At 23.8% G+C, this 16,007-nt stretch overlaps 6 protein-coding genes across 6 annotated transcripts; 1 reads left to right on the top strand and 5 right to left on the bottom strand.

The window, feature by feature from the left end:
• Window positions 1-66: 66 nt before the first annotated feature.
• Window positions 67-1,394, bottom strand: ENU1_066930 (acid sphingomyelinase family phosphodiesterase, putative; the record flags this gene model as incomplete). The annotated part of the gene is made up of 2 exons (XM_008858310.1): window positions 67-1,212; window positions 1,266-1,394. 2 exons carry the CDS (start codon window positions 1,392-1,394, stop codon window positions 67-69), a joined length of 1,275 nt encoding a protein of 424 aa, XP_008856532.1.
• A 91-nt stretch (window positions 1,395-1,485) lies between these two features.
• Window positions 1,486-4,620, bottom strand: ENU1_066920 (receptor protein kinase, putative; the record flags this gene model as incomplete). The annotated part of the gene is made up of 1 exon (XM_008858309.1): window positions 1,486-4,620. The coding sequence occupies one exon, from the start codon at window positions 4,618-4,620 to the stop codon at window positions 1,486-1,488; it is 3,135 nt and encodes a 1,044-aa protein (XP_008856531.1).
• Window positions 4,621-4,764: 144 nt separating this feature from the next.
• ENU1_066910 (protein kinase, putative) lies at window positions 4,765-6,150 on the bottom strand (the record flags this gene model as incomplete). Its single annotated transcript, XM_008858308.1, has 1 exon — window positions 4,765-6,150. One exon carries the CDS (start codon window positions 6,148-6,150, stop codon window positions 4,765-4,767), a length of 1,386 nt encoding a protein of 461 aa, XP_008856530.1.
• A 305-nt stretch (window positions 6,151-6,455) lies between these two features.
• ENU1_066900 (hypothetical protein) lies at window positions 6,456-7,598 on the top strand (the record flags this gene model as incomplete). The annotated part of the gene is made up of 1 exon (XM_008858307.1): window positions 6,456-7,598. One exon carries the CDS (start codon window positions 6,456-6,458, stop codon window positions 7,596-7,598), a length of 1,143 nt encoding a protein of 380 aa, XP_008856529.1.
• Window positions 7,599-7,936: 338 nt separating this feature from the next.
• Window positions 7,937-13,630, bottom strand: ENU1_066890 (hypothetical protein; the record flags this gene model as incomplete). Its single annotated transcript, XM_008858306.1, has 1 exon — window positions 7,937-13,630. One exon carries the CDS (start codon window positions 13,628-13,630, stop codon window positions 7,937-7,939), a length of 5,694 nt encoding a protein of 1,897 aa, XP_008856528.1.
• Window positions 13,631-13,745: 115 nt separating this feature from the next.
• ENU1_066880 (hypothetical protein) lies at window positions 13,746-15,095 on the bottom strand (the record flags this gene model as incomplete). Its single annotated transcript, XM_008858305.1, has 1 exon — window positions 13,746-15,095. One exon carries the CDS (start codon window positions 15,093-15,095, stop codon window positions 13,746-13,748), a length of 1,350 nt encoding a protein of 449 aa, XP_008856527.1.
• Window positions 15,096-16,007: the final 912 nt, after the last annotated feature.

The raw sequence follows: 16,007 nt of genomic DNA, 5'->3' as shown, positions 1-16,007 counted from the left end.
ATTAAAATATTAAAACCAAAATGATTGTTAATTAATAAAAACCTCTTTTTAATTTTTTTTTCTTTCTTATTGAATTGGTCCATTTCTGACACAATCAAGATATTGAGTTTCAGTTAATGAAATTAATGAGCAAATGAAAGCATGACGAGAATTACCAGGATATTCTTTTCCATTATGGAAACCACAATGCATTCTATACTTATCAAAGAAAGAATCATCCTTTTCTAATTTTCTAATAAATTCCTTTGTATCTTGTAAGGAAAGTCTATCGAAACCAAATAAAGATTTAGTATCATAATCAAATTCCCAATCAAGTTTACCATTTGAATTACATTTTTCAATATCAAGTTTATATTCTTTCCATCCAATAAGACTTTGAATATCAAATTCTACTAAACGAATTCTTGGATCTAAATTAGTTCTTGAAGTACAAGCAGGATTTCCTATAACACTAAATGTTGGATTTTCATAAGAAGGAAGTAATCTTATAGCAGCAAGATGTTCATGACCAGTAAGAATTGTAATGATAATATCTCCATATAAAGTCATCATATGATTGAAATCTTGATTGAATCTAGGATGAACAGTTACTGCACCACTTGACTTTAATCCAATTGGTTCATGGAAAATAAGAACAACTCGTTCTTTATTTTCTTTTGCTTCTTTAAGAGTTGAATTAAGCCATGCAACCATATTTCCTGGGTCTTTAGCAGGATATTCTTGAGAATGAATTCCATAGACATCTAAATATGCCATATTTAATGATATTAAACGCATTCCAGAATCAATTAATTCAGTATAATATCCACCCTTTCTAAAAGTTTCTAAAGAACTATCAGATAACCAAGGTTTAAATAAGTCAATCATAATTTCTAACATCCATTGACTTTCAGGAGGGAATTGCCATTCAGAATGTTTAAAATAGTCATGATTTCCAGGAGCAGGAAAAACTTTAAATCCAGGTAGTCTTTTTTGTAATTCCATAGCTTGAGTTTTAATATGATAAACATTTCGTTCTTTAGATTGTTTTAAAAAGGTAGCAGGTAAAGTATCCATCATCCAAAAGACTATTTTAGATTCATCTCTATGTTGATAAATAAAGTCAATTGCAGATTGACTAACATTAAGTGGTGGATAACAATTATAATCTCCACATGGACCAGAGATAAATTCTTCTTTACCTTTCTTTGGAACAGAATAGTCATGACAGCACTACAACAATTTATTATTTTTTATTTCATTTTTATTAATAAATTAATACAAACATCCATTTCATTACATCTTGAATAAGCTCCTACAGTATAATCACGATCAAAATGACTATCAGTAATTACCCATGCTTTAAAAGCAAAGCAAACTGAAATAAGAAGAAAAGTAAATTGAATGAAACGCATAATAAAATGTAATTTCACTCAGTTCTTTTTTAATGTTCTAATAAATTCGAATATTAAAAAAATATGAAACAATTCTATAAATACAAAAAATTCAATGAACCATCATTTCGAAACAAAATTGTTGTTGTTTTTCATTAATAAAATCAGATAAAGCAATACAATCAACATCTTTATCTAACATTTCATAATTATTAGGGGTATGAAAGATAGAATTGAGACTATTGACAATAAAATCAAAAGAAGGACGTTCAGTATAAATTTGTTTCCAACAAAGTTGAATAAGATTTTTTAAAGGAAAAGGAATTGAATCATCAAAATGAGGACGAACAAAGACAGGAATATTTTTTTTGGGTTTTTGATAATTGAAATTTTTGTTGAAATACTTTTGTTGATAAAAAAGTTCCCAACAAATAATAGAAAATGAAAAAGAATCACTTTGTTTATAAAAGTAATGTTCAAAAATTTCAGGTGCATTATAATAAATACTTGATTGATTTAATAATTCTCTAATAGTTAGTAATTTAGGTGATGAACAATAATCAGTAACTTTAACACAACAATTTGACATATCAAATAAAGAATTTAATAAAATATTATTTGGTTTTAAGTTGAGATGAAGAATATTATTATAATGAAGAAATTGTACTCCTTTAGCAATATCTTTCATTATTTTAATTTTTAATTTAAATGGTAATTTTAATATAATTTCATTAGAATTATTTTGAATAAATTGACTTAAAGAACCTAATTTAAAGAATTGAGTAATAATATAAATATCTTTAGTGTAATTAACAGAACCAATAAAATTAACAATAAATGGATTTCTTAATTTGCTTAATGTTATATATTGTAAATTAATTTCATATTTTAATAATTGCCATTGTTGTTGAGAATAATCTGATTGTCGATATTGTTTAATAAAAACAGGAACAGCACGATAATATCCAATATAATTATGAACATAATTTGATTCTGAATATATAGTGTCATGAATATTTAATTCATCAAGGTCTAATGATAATGATGATTCAGCATCAGTTTTAATTATTAAATTACTATGATATCTAATTGGAATTGAACGTAAATAATAAAAAAGTTCAAGTTGATTATTTTGAGTCCAAGTTTCAATTGTTTTATTTTTTAATAATAATTCAATACATTGTAAAGTCTTTTTTGATGAAGAAAACCAAACAGTATATGGAATTTTTGTATTTCTTATTTTTGTTGTACAATTAAGTGTTAAAGAAACGTTAATTTTAATTGAATTATTAAAAGGATGAAGAAATATAACTTGAGGTTCGAAATGAATAATAAATTTAGGAGTATTTGTTGTATGAAATATAATCATCATCCATTTAGTATTTGATTTATTTTGTATTTTAATAGATTGAAAATGAGTTTCATGAATTTTTGTAGGACTAGTTCTATTTCCAAAATCCAAGTTATGAGGATGAAGAGAATATTTAATTAATGTTTTAGAACCAAATATATTTAAGTTTTTAGAATGAGTAAGATTAAGATAATACATTGGTTGTTGTTGAATATATTCATTATTATCTTTTCTTTTAGATTTAAAAATGTAATGAGATGAAAGAATAACAATAATAATAAACATAATAAATAATAAAATAATTCCATTACAAATAATTATATATATCCACCATTCTAATTGAATATCATTACATTTATTTTTGTTTATATCTTTAATATATCCTTCATTACATTTACAATAAATATTACAATTAGGTACTGAATCACATTCTTCTCCTTCATCTAATTCTCCATTTCCACATTCATTTTTTATACATTCAAATGATGAAATATTTGTATATCCATTTTCACATGAACAATTATTTAAACAATGTGAATTACCTCTAATACATTCAATTCCTTTATTATGATCTTTTATATTATCTAAACATGTTTGTGTAATACAATAATGATTAAAATTAATATATCCTTTTTCACAATTACAAAATTCATTACAATGAAGTTCACCAAAATAACAAAGTCCTTCACCATTTCCTATTGTCCATTGATTATTATACCAACATTTTTTATGACAATCACTTCCTCCAAAACTTTCATTACAAATACATTTACTATCATATTTAGAACAATATCCATTTCCATATTTTTGATTACAATGATCAGGACAAATTACTTTAAATGTTACTATTGGATTATATAAATGATTTTTTGTTCCAATAAAAAATGTTCTTCTTTTTAAAGAAAGAGAAGCATTTAAAGAAATAAATAACCCACGTTGATTATTTAAAGTATCAAAAGAATATTGTTTTCCAAACCAAATATTTATACATTTTTCTGTTAAAGGATTTATTTCAATAAGAAAAAGATCATTATCATCATGTAATGAATCAATAATTAAAGTATAATCTCCATTCATTTCAATTGTAATTAATGCAATTTTTATTAATGTTGTTTTAATACAATTAATTAATCTATAATGACTTTGTTGTATTAAATCAAAAGTAAATGAGGATTGAAGAGTAGTATTAAAATACATTTGAGTAGTTTGATTTTCAAATAACTGAAAAGATGGAATTGTAATATTCTCTAATTGATCAGAAACAGATACTTCAAATTGAATTGAATTAATACCATCAATAGAAAAATAAAGATAAATAAATGGAATAGAATTGAAAAGATTAGGAAATGAAATTGAAGCTGATTCATTAGAAAGTTTTGTTCTTGTAAAACAATAAGGAATTGAAGTATTTGATAATGAATTAGTAGAATCAATATAAAGAATAGGATTAAAATCTAAATTGTTATAATTTTTTCTTTTTATTGAAATAACAATAATTTTATTGATTTGAAATGAAGACATATTAATTGCAACCCATTGAGATAATCGATATTTATTATCTGGAAATGAACAAGGACCATAATCAATATAACTCGACTCATTAATATTTAATACTTTATATTCTCCATTTTTTATTTGAATTAAATTAGAAGGAAGCCAATTTGTTTTCGAAATTATTTTATCGAATCGTTGACATTTTGTTCCATTTTGTAAATATATTTCTTTAAAATTAACTTCATTTTTAATACAATTAAGACAAGAACCATCTTGTTCATAACCATCTTTACATGTATTACATGTAAATAAAGCAATACATTTATCAGAACATCCATAACTACATTGAGCAAATGAATGAATTTTAAACAAAACTAAAAGAAGGAAGAAAGATTCAATCATGTCTGTCTGTTCTTTTTGTTTTTATTTTATTTATTTTTATAAAATCAAAACTTTCACTTTATTTTTATTCAATTAAAATTATACAATAATTGATGACTAATTCATCAACATTAACCCTTTTTTTTACGTTATTAAGAACTTTCTTTAACCCATTGTCTTTCCTTGTTTTGAAACATATCCACATGCTTGTTCAAACATAAATTTATTATTTTCATCACCTATTTCTTCTTCTGTATCAAGTCTAACTTGTGCATTAGATAACCATGAATGTTTAAGTAAATCAAAAGATGTTGGTCGTTCATTAGGATTTTCATTTAAACATTTAATAATAAAATCTTTTGCTTTAACACTAATTGTTTGCCAAATACTTGAACTAAAATCATAATGTCCATCCAATATTTTATCAAAAATAACTTCTTCATTTTCATCATAAAATGGTAAATTTCCACTTAAAACTAAATATGTTATAACTCCTATTGACCAAATATCACATTGACAAGTATAACAATCTCCTTTAATAATTTCAGGAGCAACATATGATGGTGTTCCACAACATGTTTGAAGTATTGAAGTAGAAAAATCTTTAGATAATCCAAAATCAGCTATTTTAATATACAATTTATTTTTATATACACATAATATATTTTCTGGTTTAAGATCTCGATGTGCAATATTATTTTTATGAAGATAAGTTATTGCAGATACTAATTGGTATAATACACATGCAGCTTGTCTTTCATTTAATGCTCCTTGAACTAATCTATCATATAATTCTCCACCTTCAACATATTCTAATATAAGATATAATATTTCATTATTTTCATATACATCATATAATTTTACAATATTTTTATGATGTAATTGTCTCATTAATTGAATTTCTCTTTTAACCATTTCTAATTGTTCTTCTGGAATATCTTTTTTTGTTATTTTTTTTATTGCAACTCGTTCTTTTGTTTTAATTATTTCTCCTGCAACTACAATTGAAAATGCTCCTTCTCCTAATTCACTTGTTCCAATTATATTATATTTAGACTTAAATTCTTCAAAATTTAAATTTTCATTATCTTTACTATTTAATAATGAGTCTTTTTCTTCTTTTATTTCTTTTTCTTTTATTTCTTTTTCTTTTATTTCTTCTTTAAAATTAAGTTGGTTAATACTAATTCGTATTTCTGCCTTATTAATTTCTTTAATCCATTTTTTATCTAATTCTAACATATACCATTTATCTTCAAACTTATTCTTTGATATTTGAATTTTTAAAGTTCCAATAGATTCTTTGAAGAATGAATTCATCCATACATGAAAATATAATTCTTTCTCATTTTTTATCTTTTTACTTTCATCAATTTCAAATGTTTCATTCCATGAAGGAGTGTTAGTACCTTCTTTTGTTGATGTTTGAAAAATTTTCCCATTAAAATTATTTTTACATCGAACATAAAACCCAAGAAGTTTTCCTTTGTTTTGAGGGAGATTTCGTGCTTCATGAATAGTTATAGAGATTGTTGGAGTTTCACTTGACATCTCTTGGTTTTTAGTTGATTACTTAATTTTTTTGTTTTTTGTTTTTGAAAGGGTTGAGATTTTTTAATTTCTTAATAACAACTTTCCATTCAAAATTAAGGAAAATAATCTCTTTTTTGATTGGATTTTATCGGGATAAAAAAATGATATGATTTGAAGTATAGTAATGGTTTTATTCCGTATTTCGTTGATTAAATGAAAAGTAAGGAGTATTTAAATCATCCAAGGAAAAAGAAAAAGTTCAATGAAAATAACCAATTAAGATGAATAAGAAAAAACTTATAAAATTTTGATTTTTTATTAAGATGTCAGCAACACAACGAATTGAATTAAAAGGAAATAATATTATGTTTAATTTCAATTCGTTTAAAGAACAAGTGATGAAAGAATATGATTTAGGAAATTCTTTCAAAAAAGTTATTGAAAGAATTGAGGAATATGATGGAGAAGAAAAAGTTGAAGAATTGGAACGATCTTTAAGAGAAATTGATTCAATTTTGAAAGAAAAAAGAATTCGTATTGAAGCTGCTGAAAATTATTTAAATTATATAAATGATTGTATTAGTGAAAGAAGAAAGGAGAAAGATGAACGACTAAATGAATTAAGAAAGGAAGTTTCTCTTCTCAAAGGAGAAGGTGGAATAAAAAGAAAAAAAAAAGACATTGAAGAACCAATAAAATTAAAAAGATTAAACTCAAATAATATTAAAAAAGAAAGAACAGAATCAAAAGATGAGAATACTTTAAAAAATAAAACATTAATAAAAACAGAAAAAAGTAGTGAAAGAGAAGGAGATGAAGAAGATGAAGAATTTATATTAAATGAAAGAATGGTAAAAAAATATGAAAAAATGTTTGAAGAAAATGAAGTTGAAACTATTAAAGATAATGTAAAATATTTAATGACATGGGTTGAAATGAATAAAATGAGAATACTCTATGATAGTGTTATTGATGGAAGTAATTATGAAGTAATTTTTGATAAAATTAAAAAAAAACCAAATATCTATGTTATTATTATTGATAATAATGATAATGTATTTGGTGGATTTATTTCTCATTCTATTAAAGTATTATCAGAAAAAGAAGAAGAAAATATTGATATTATTGAAGACAATAATCATTTTGTCTTTTGTTTATATCCATCAAATGATGAAAGAACAACAATGAGATGGATTCCTAAAGATTATGAAGAGGATGAAGAACAAACAGAAGATGTTGATTTATTAAGTTATGGTGGAGATATTAAAATTTGGAGTAAAAATGAATTTATTATTTCTATAGGTAATTTTTATCGAGGATGGATTGACATTGCTTCAATCGGAGAGAATTGTAGTTATAATCATTCATTGTATATGGTATATCAAGGTATGAATCAATCATATTGTAATGGTGATGGAACACCATTTTCTGCTGAAAGAATTTTAATTGTTCAAATGGGTAAATGATTGGTATTCATTTTTTTTTTTGTTTTGTTATTTTTTCATTAAGATTAGTTTTAACAATAAAAAAATAACTTTTTCACTCCTAACAGCCAAACACTATTCTATTAATGTTGGATAGTAGAATGAATTTTATTCTATGGCACGTTTGTAACTTTTTTCTTTAAAGAAGAAAAGCATATGCTTTTATGCCAATAACTATTGTAATTAAAATAATAAAATTAATACAAATAAATAAAAACAAGAAATAAAAATTATGGTTATTATTCTTTTATTATTATAATAAAAATTATTAAATATGTTAAAATAACAAAATAAATAAATTGAAAGAAATAGAATTATGTTTATTGGAAATAAATTAAAGAACGTTGGATCAAACTTCCATCACTAGAACAAGAATATAATTCTGGTTGTGAATTTTTATCAAACCATACAACTCCTAATTTATTTACTGCATGATAATTTGAGCTTGTTAAAAGTTTAAATAATTTTCCACCTCTTGGAGTATTTTCATGTTTTCCTATTTCTTCATTTTGTTCTAAGTCAGGAAGATGACTCATTAATATTCTTCCATCACATAATCCAACAAATAAAACAAGTGAATATGTATCAACTGCAACTGCACAAACTCCTTTTTCATATTTTTTCTCATTAAAAACTCTTCCAGTTTGTAAATCAACAAATTTAATTCCCTCATTATCTGATATAATAACACTTCCAAATCGTTGTACAAGACACATAGCATTTACAACTCCAACAACTGTTCTAGTAACAACAGTATTTGATTCTAATAAATTACCAATAACAACCTCTCCTTTTACTCCATTATTTCCAGTTGCAACAAAAAACATACTTTCACCGATAAAACAAGCATCCACACCATGAATAAATATACGTTCACTAAAGATCATTGTAATTTCATTTACTGTAAATCTATAAACAGCAATATATCCCATTGCATCACTAACAATAAATTTAGTTCCTGCATTATTCCATTTAACACTTTTAATTCCAAATCCTTTTGGTCCACTTCCATTTAAACTAGGGGAAATATTATTATGAATTGCTGTTTGTTGAATAGCTTCATCTTGAGAATATTTAAATATTAAAATTAATCCATCTTCTGTTCCAACAACAAAATAAGGATGATTTGGATTAGCATCCATACAATTTCCAATAAATTGAGTTACTTTTACTGCTTTTTTTGTTTGAGGATGCATTCCATAAAAACAAAATTGAATATCATTATGAACACCTTTAAACTTTGCTAATCTTTTTATTCCATCTTTTGTTGAATAAATAACAAAATTATTATCATATGAACAACAATATGAATATACAGGAGGAGTATCAATCATTAAAGTATTTTTGGATTGAGGAACATTAATTTGTGGTTCAACTTCTTTAACATATGAAGGAAGACTAGTAGAATTAAAAACTGAATTCATTGTATTTCGTACAACATCAGCACGATTATTTTTAAAATAACTATATAACATTTTCATTGACTCATTATCTTGACAAGCATTTTCTGCATATTCAATTGCTTGTTTAGAAAATATTCTAAATGAAAATTCAGTTGGTGCTTCTTCTAAAAGTTTTGTAGGAGTTAAATAACTTGTATAACTAACTAAACTCTCTTTCCATTTTTTTAACATTAAATCAGTTTTTACACATCCAACTTCTTTAAGTAATTCAGAAAGTAATGGAATAGTAAATAACATTAATAAACCAGTTACAAATTGTTCTGAATCACTCATTTCTTGATTTTCTTCTTGTTCATCATTAATACATTCTTTTAGAATAGAACAAACATTATTTAATGTTCTATCTTTTGTAGAAATTAATTTAAATACTAAATCATAATTTTTAATTCTTCCAGATACAACAAATATTAATATTACCATTAAACTAACAAATTCTTTTGGAATTTGTAATTGTTTATTTAAATGAGTAACAAATACATGATGTGCTTCTGAATATAAATGAGATAAAGCGTTTAATGAATGAACTGGTGGAAATACTCTTGAAATTAAATATAAATAAAGTGGTTCTTCTGCTTTTTTAATAAATTGCATTCCAAGACAATTTGATGTTGCCATTTTTGGTGAAATACTATTTGATAATTTTGGTAACACTTGTTTTTTAATTGAAGGTGTTTTTGGTTCTGATGAAAGAAGAGTATTTGGTGAAATGATAGTTCGTTGTTTAATTGGAATTGGAATTTTAATATCATCATTTGGAGGTCTTTTTGGAATAGAATAATTCATTCCTTGATCAACAAATGATGAAACAAAAGGAGAGTCTTGAAGAGAATTATTAATTTTAACTTCTTGTTCATTAAGACAAGAAGAAATACATAATACATCAATAGAATCTGTTAATGTACAAATATCATAAAATGTAGTTATAACAGATTCTTTTTCAATGCCAAAATTATTTAAAAATGGTACTATTCTATTTACTACAAAATTTTGAAGTATTGGATCTTTTTCAAATGATTTTGAAAGTAATACAAATCGATGAATCAAATGTTCTGCAATTGTTTGAGCAATAATTTTCATTGAACTAATATCTAAATCACCAATTAATTTTGGGAAACATTGATTAATTGAAATTTCTTTTTTCTTTTCTTCAACTATTGGTGCACTATTACTCATAAAATCATCAAACCAATCATCATTTGATGTATTTGATATTGAAACATTTTTTGTTGAAACTGTTGAATTAGAAAGATATGAAGTATGATCAAATTGTGCATCAAGAAAATGATAAGCAAGAGGAGAACATCTATTTCTTAAATATAAATGAATATTTCTTCTCATAAAGTTAAATGAAGAATGTTCAATTTCATTAACACCATACATTTGTTTTAATAATCCATCACTTTTAAAATATTCTAATAAATAAAAAAGTGTTGGTTCTTCTTTCATTAATATTAAAGATTTAATAGCATTTTGATATTCTTTTAATTGAATATAACAAAAGAATTGACCAACAATATCATTTCTTTTAATTACTTCAGGTAATAAAACATTTCTTATCGTTGTTTCAAAATCTAAACTACATATTTTTGCAATTATAAAACCAAGTCCAATATTATTTAATTTATCAAATGAAATTTGAATTGCTTCAGTAATTGCTCCACCAATTAAGAAAAATGCAATTGATAAAATATATTTATGTTGACTATTTAATACATATGCATTTTTAATTGCTGCTATTTTATTTCTTTCATTATTAAAGTCTTTCATTAAAAAATCATTAATTTTCATTTCTTTATTTAATCTATATAATGCTGCAAGAGCAGGAATTCTTCCTAATAAAATATATATAATTGCAACATCATTTGGATCTTTCTTTTTCATATATTCAATTTTTGCTATATTTGATAACATATCTTTTAATAATTCTGGTTTATTTAACATCCAATATCCAATTCCTCTTTCAATTGCTCCATTTAAATCAACTTGTATTATTTCTAATTCTCTTTTTAATGATTCTTTTGCTTCTGAATGATATGCCCAAATAAAATCAATTGGTGTCATAATTCTTCCACAAATTTTATTTAATAAACAGTCTAATTTAAATGAAATGAAATAATTCTTTCCACATTCATCAAGTCCTTCCATTGAATTAATTATTTTTAATGCTTCACAAATAGCAGCAATACATGCTTGTTCAGATGTAGTAATTGAAGTATCTCTCATTTGTTGTAATAATTCAATAATTTCTGAATATAATTTTTGTTGTTCTTTTTGATAACTATCATTTGAGTTATATATTTCATAAACATCATCATAAATTAATGGAAATGGTTGTGAGTTTTTCATAGTTTCTAAGTAAACTGATAATATAATTTCAACTTGTTTAAATGAACCAGCAAATAATAATTGTAATAAACATCTTGGATGATATAATGAATAACTTTGTTGAGGTTCAATACATTGAATAATTCTTTGAATATTTTGTTCCCATTTACTATAAATAAGAATTTTTTTTCCTATTGCAACAATAGTAGTACCTTCTTTTGTTATTCCTATTGCTCCTATTTTTTCACTAAATTGAATAGAATCTAATAATTCATATCCAGAATTATATGTTCTAATATTTGCAATTGTTGATGGTACCCACCATTCAAGAACATTTTTCTTTCCAATTGAAACATCAATATATCCTGATCTTTGTTGACAAATAACAATATCATTAGAAGCATCACCTAATGTCGCTTCTAATTCATAATGTTCTGATGATTCTTTTTGATAAATACTTATTTTACAATTATTAATAACACAAATTCTTAATTGAGAATGTGAATATATTTTACCTTCAATTGGTAATGGAATAGCAACGGGTTTATCTATTTTAGAATAATAATTCCCTTCATTTGTTCCAATAAAAATAATTCCTCCTTCATTTCCATTAATATTTATAACTCCTTTTACTCGAATTGTTCCTTTCATTAACATTTTACCATTAAATGAATACATAAGTATACCTTGTTGAGATCCAATACAAATAATATTTTGAATACAACAAATACATGTTGATTCAAATGGAATTGTAAAATTATCAACTTCTTCTGGTGTATCAGTTTGATTTATTTGATAAACTATTCCATCTTTTCCATTAACTCCAACAATATAATTTTGAATAAAACAATAGTTTTTATAAGGTTTTAATATTCCAATTAATTTAAGATATGCTCCAAGATATTGTTGTACACCACCAATTAACCATAAAATAGTTTCATTTTTTGAAATTGAAAGAAAATATTGTTGTGTTTGATGAACAATAATTGTTTCTATTGGAGCAGTATGTCCTGCTATAACTAATGGTGATGGTTCTTTAAACGTTTTAGGTAATTCATCATCTTCTTTTTTTAATGAAAACAATGAATATTTCCCTTCTGCTCTACAACATAATGATATTTTTGTTGGTTTTGCACAACCTCTAAGTGATTCTGTACACATAGGAATGAATGAATTGATTTTATTAAAATTAAATGTTTTGTAATAATTATCAGGTAACAGAATTGGTTCAGAAAAATCAATAATAGGAGTTCCTTGAGGAGTAAAAGAGACAGTTATTATAATAATTTTTGTTCCATCAAATTGAATTAAATAATCAGGTGAAAATTGTCGTGGGATATCTATTTTTGGAAGTAATCTTTGACATAATGATGCACTATGAAATCCACTTAATGATGTTGATTCACTTGGTTTAGGAATTGGAAAATATGGGTTATGTAATTTATGATGATAATAAATCCATGACACTAATCCATCTGATGCTGGAATATATAATCCAGTAAAACATAATAAAGAAAATGATTCACTTTGAATTGATGATGGATTATCATACCATAATGTAGTTGATTGTTCATCACAAATAATAAGTAATGCAGGTGATCCTTGTGTCCAATTTCTTCTCCAAGTAGCATATTTAACTTTACCATTTGTTTTAATATATTGTACTACAACTTTATTTGTTTCATGAATATATCTCCAAACTTTAACAAAATTTTTATCACCCCAAGTAGTAAAATGAATACCATCAATACAAGTAGAAAGATGTTTTTGATGAACAATAGGAATAGAAAAGATTTGATCAGATTCTCTTTTTTTAATTTCATAAATCTGAAGAAATATACCTGTCGCAATAAAATATTCTTTATTCTCTTCATTTTCAATATTTAAAAAATTGACTGAATCAACTTGTATATTTTGTCTTGAATATTCTTGATATGATGGTGGTTGAAATAATGTTCTTGTATTTTCTGGATGATAAATAATAACTACATCTTTAGTTGAAACAATAAGCGTTCCTTTAGGTGAAAAAGAGAATGAAATTGGTGGAGAATCAAAAACAAGTTCTTGAAATACTCGTAAATTATCAGCATTTACTATTAAAATAGAATTATCATTAATATATCCAATCATATGAAATTGTTTATATTCACCCCATTTCCATTTAGCAGTATCATTAATCATTCCTGAATTTATATAAGAAGGATTTAAATGTTTTACTTCTTTCATAACCAAATTTATTATTTTAAGTTCATTTTTTCTTCTTCTTTTTTTTTATTTTACTTTCACTTCTCAACTTTAACAAAAACAATAAAAACTCTTAAACTAATGAAAAATTAATTATTCATATTTCAAATGAAATACTTATTATTCTATCAGCTTTAAATGGTGATTTGGGAATACAAGAACTAATTGCCATTTGTTGATATACATCATTTGTAATTAATTCAATTTCATTATTCAAACATTCATTTGGGGGTGAACAAATAACCATTGACCCAAATTTAAATTTTATTTCAAATAATTTATTTCGTTCAGTTGAATTATAAAAACCAGAGAGAATCAATTTATGTATTCCTATTGAATTAATGTCAAATTTCTTATATTCAGAAATTTTTGGTGAAGTAATAGAAAAAAGAAAATCTGATGTTCCAAAAATTGAACCACTTGGAATAAGTTGACTATTATAATATACTCCAAATAAATATTCACCATAACATATAAATATTGCTAATTTCTTTATATATTTACATCTTTGAAAAAAAATTTGTGATGGGAATGAATTTGTATCTTTAAGTTTATTTGAATCAAATAATATTTTATATGAACTTTTGCCAGTATAATCTTTAAAAAATGAGATAGACTTGTGTATATTATTTAATACTTTATCACTTGTTTCTAATAATTGAATAGATTTACATAAATCATTTTGTGAATTATGTTTAGTTATATCTGGTTTTGATACTTCTGTATTTACTGTAGAATTAGTTAAAAATTGAGAATAAGAAGGTTGTGATGGTTGATGAAAATAAAGAGCTTCAGAATAAAATAAATGATTAGAAGAATGAAATTGACTTTCATTTTGAAATATAGTATTACCAGAGAGTGGAATTTGATTATCTTCTACTTCTTGTTGAAAATCAGAAGGTGAACATGAAAGTGATTCAGAGAATGTATTAGTATATAACCTATTTCTTTGTTCATTGATTGTTGAAATTCTCGAATTAGTACTATTTAATATTGTTTTAGATGGTTTAATATCATTTTTATGTGTACTTGAAGGATTTTCTTTTATTCCAATTGAAAGAGGTTTTTCAGTAGGAAGTTTTATTTGATACGTTTGGTTAGTTATTGGTTGTTTACTTTGAGTTTGGGGTAATTTATCTTGTTGAGTTTCAAATGTTTGTGTAATTGAATGAACAGAATTATTTTGATGTAGTATTTCATGTTGTTGTGTTTGAATATGATGAAATTGGGTTTTCAAATTGATAAGTTCAGACTGTAGTTCTTTAATTTCATTATTTGTTTGAGTAAGTTGAATTTGAAATGAGGGTTGTTGATGATATAATAATTTTTGTTGAATCTTTTTATTCATTTCATCTTGCAAACGAATAAATAATTCTTTCAAGAGAGAACATGGTATAATTTCATTTGGGTATAATGAAATTCCAAATAAGTCAATAGTTTCAGTCATACAACTCTTTATTTTATAGTTTTTCTCTTCTTAAAGAAATTTTTTCAATAATTTAATTGATATCTAACTTTTAAATTTGTTAAACCAAAATCAAAATTCTGTGTCTTATTTTTCTTTTAAAGAAAGAAATATAATCTGACAACAAACAAATATTAGTTCAATGTCTTTATATTATTAAGTAAAGAATTGTAGAAATAAACCATAAAAACAATAAAAGACTAAAAAATAGATATATACATTTGGATTGTATAAATATTAAGAAATAATTATTTCAATTTCTTCATTATATTTTTACTTCTATGTTCTATTTATTTTAAATTGTGATAGAATTAGATGATTATTCTTCTATTATATTATCAGAATTGAAAATGTAAAACATTAAGTCTTTCATAATTTTGATGACTAATGTTTGTAATATATTATTGGGAAAGTTTAAATGTAGTTTGAGTGTTTTTATTCTTCTTATTAAGTTTTTGTGTATTAAATTGTTAATGATATTAGATGAATTATTTAAATATAATGTTATTTCTCTCTTTTATTTTAATTTCATGTATTATTCGTTTTCTTTCACCACATCATATTATCATTTAATTGAATGATATTCATTATTTCTTTTATTTCTTTTCTTGTAATTAAGATTTATTTTTGTTTTTACTTTGATATTTGTTGTATCTTCAATGTGTTTTATTATGATATTGTTTATTTGAAGTTATTATTAAAGTATTTATGAAGATGAAAATGATTAAAGTAAAAAATAAAATAAATCATTTAATTAATTATGTAATTGTTATAACGATAACTATGTTGACAATTATGATTGTAATGTTTAATAAAATTATTAATGTGTCTCTGCATATACAGAAAATATTTCATTCATTCATTCTTTTATTATTTATAGTTGTTTGTTGGTAT

Source organism: Entamoeba nuttalli (assembly GCF_000257125.1).
Source record: "Entamoeba nuttalli P19 unplaced genomic scaffold asmbl_3403, whole genome shotgun sequence".
NCBI lineage: Eukaryota > Evosea > Mastigamoebida > Endamoebidae > Entamoeba > Entamoeba nuttalli.
Note: the sequence above shows the minus strand (reverse complement) of the source record. Positions and strands in the feature narration are given on the sequence as shown.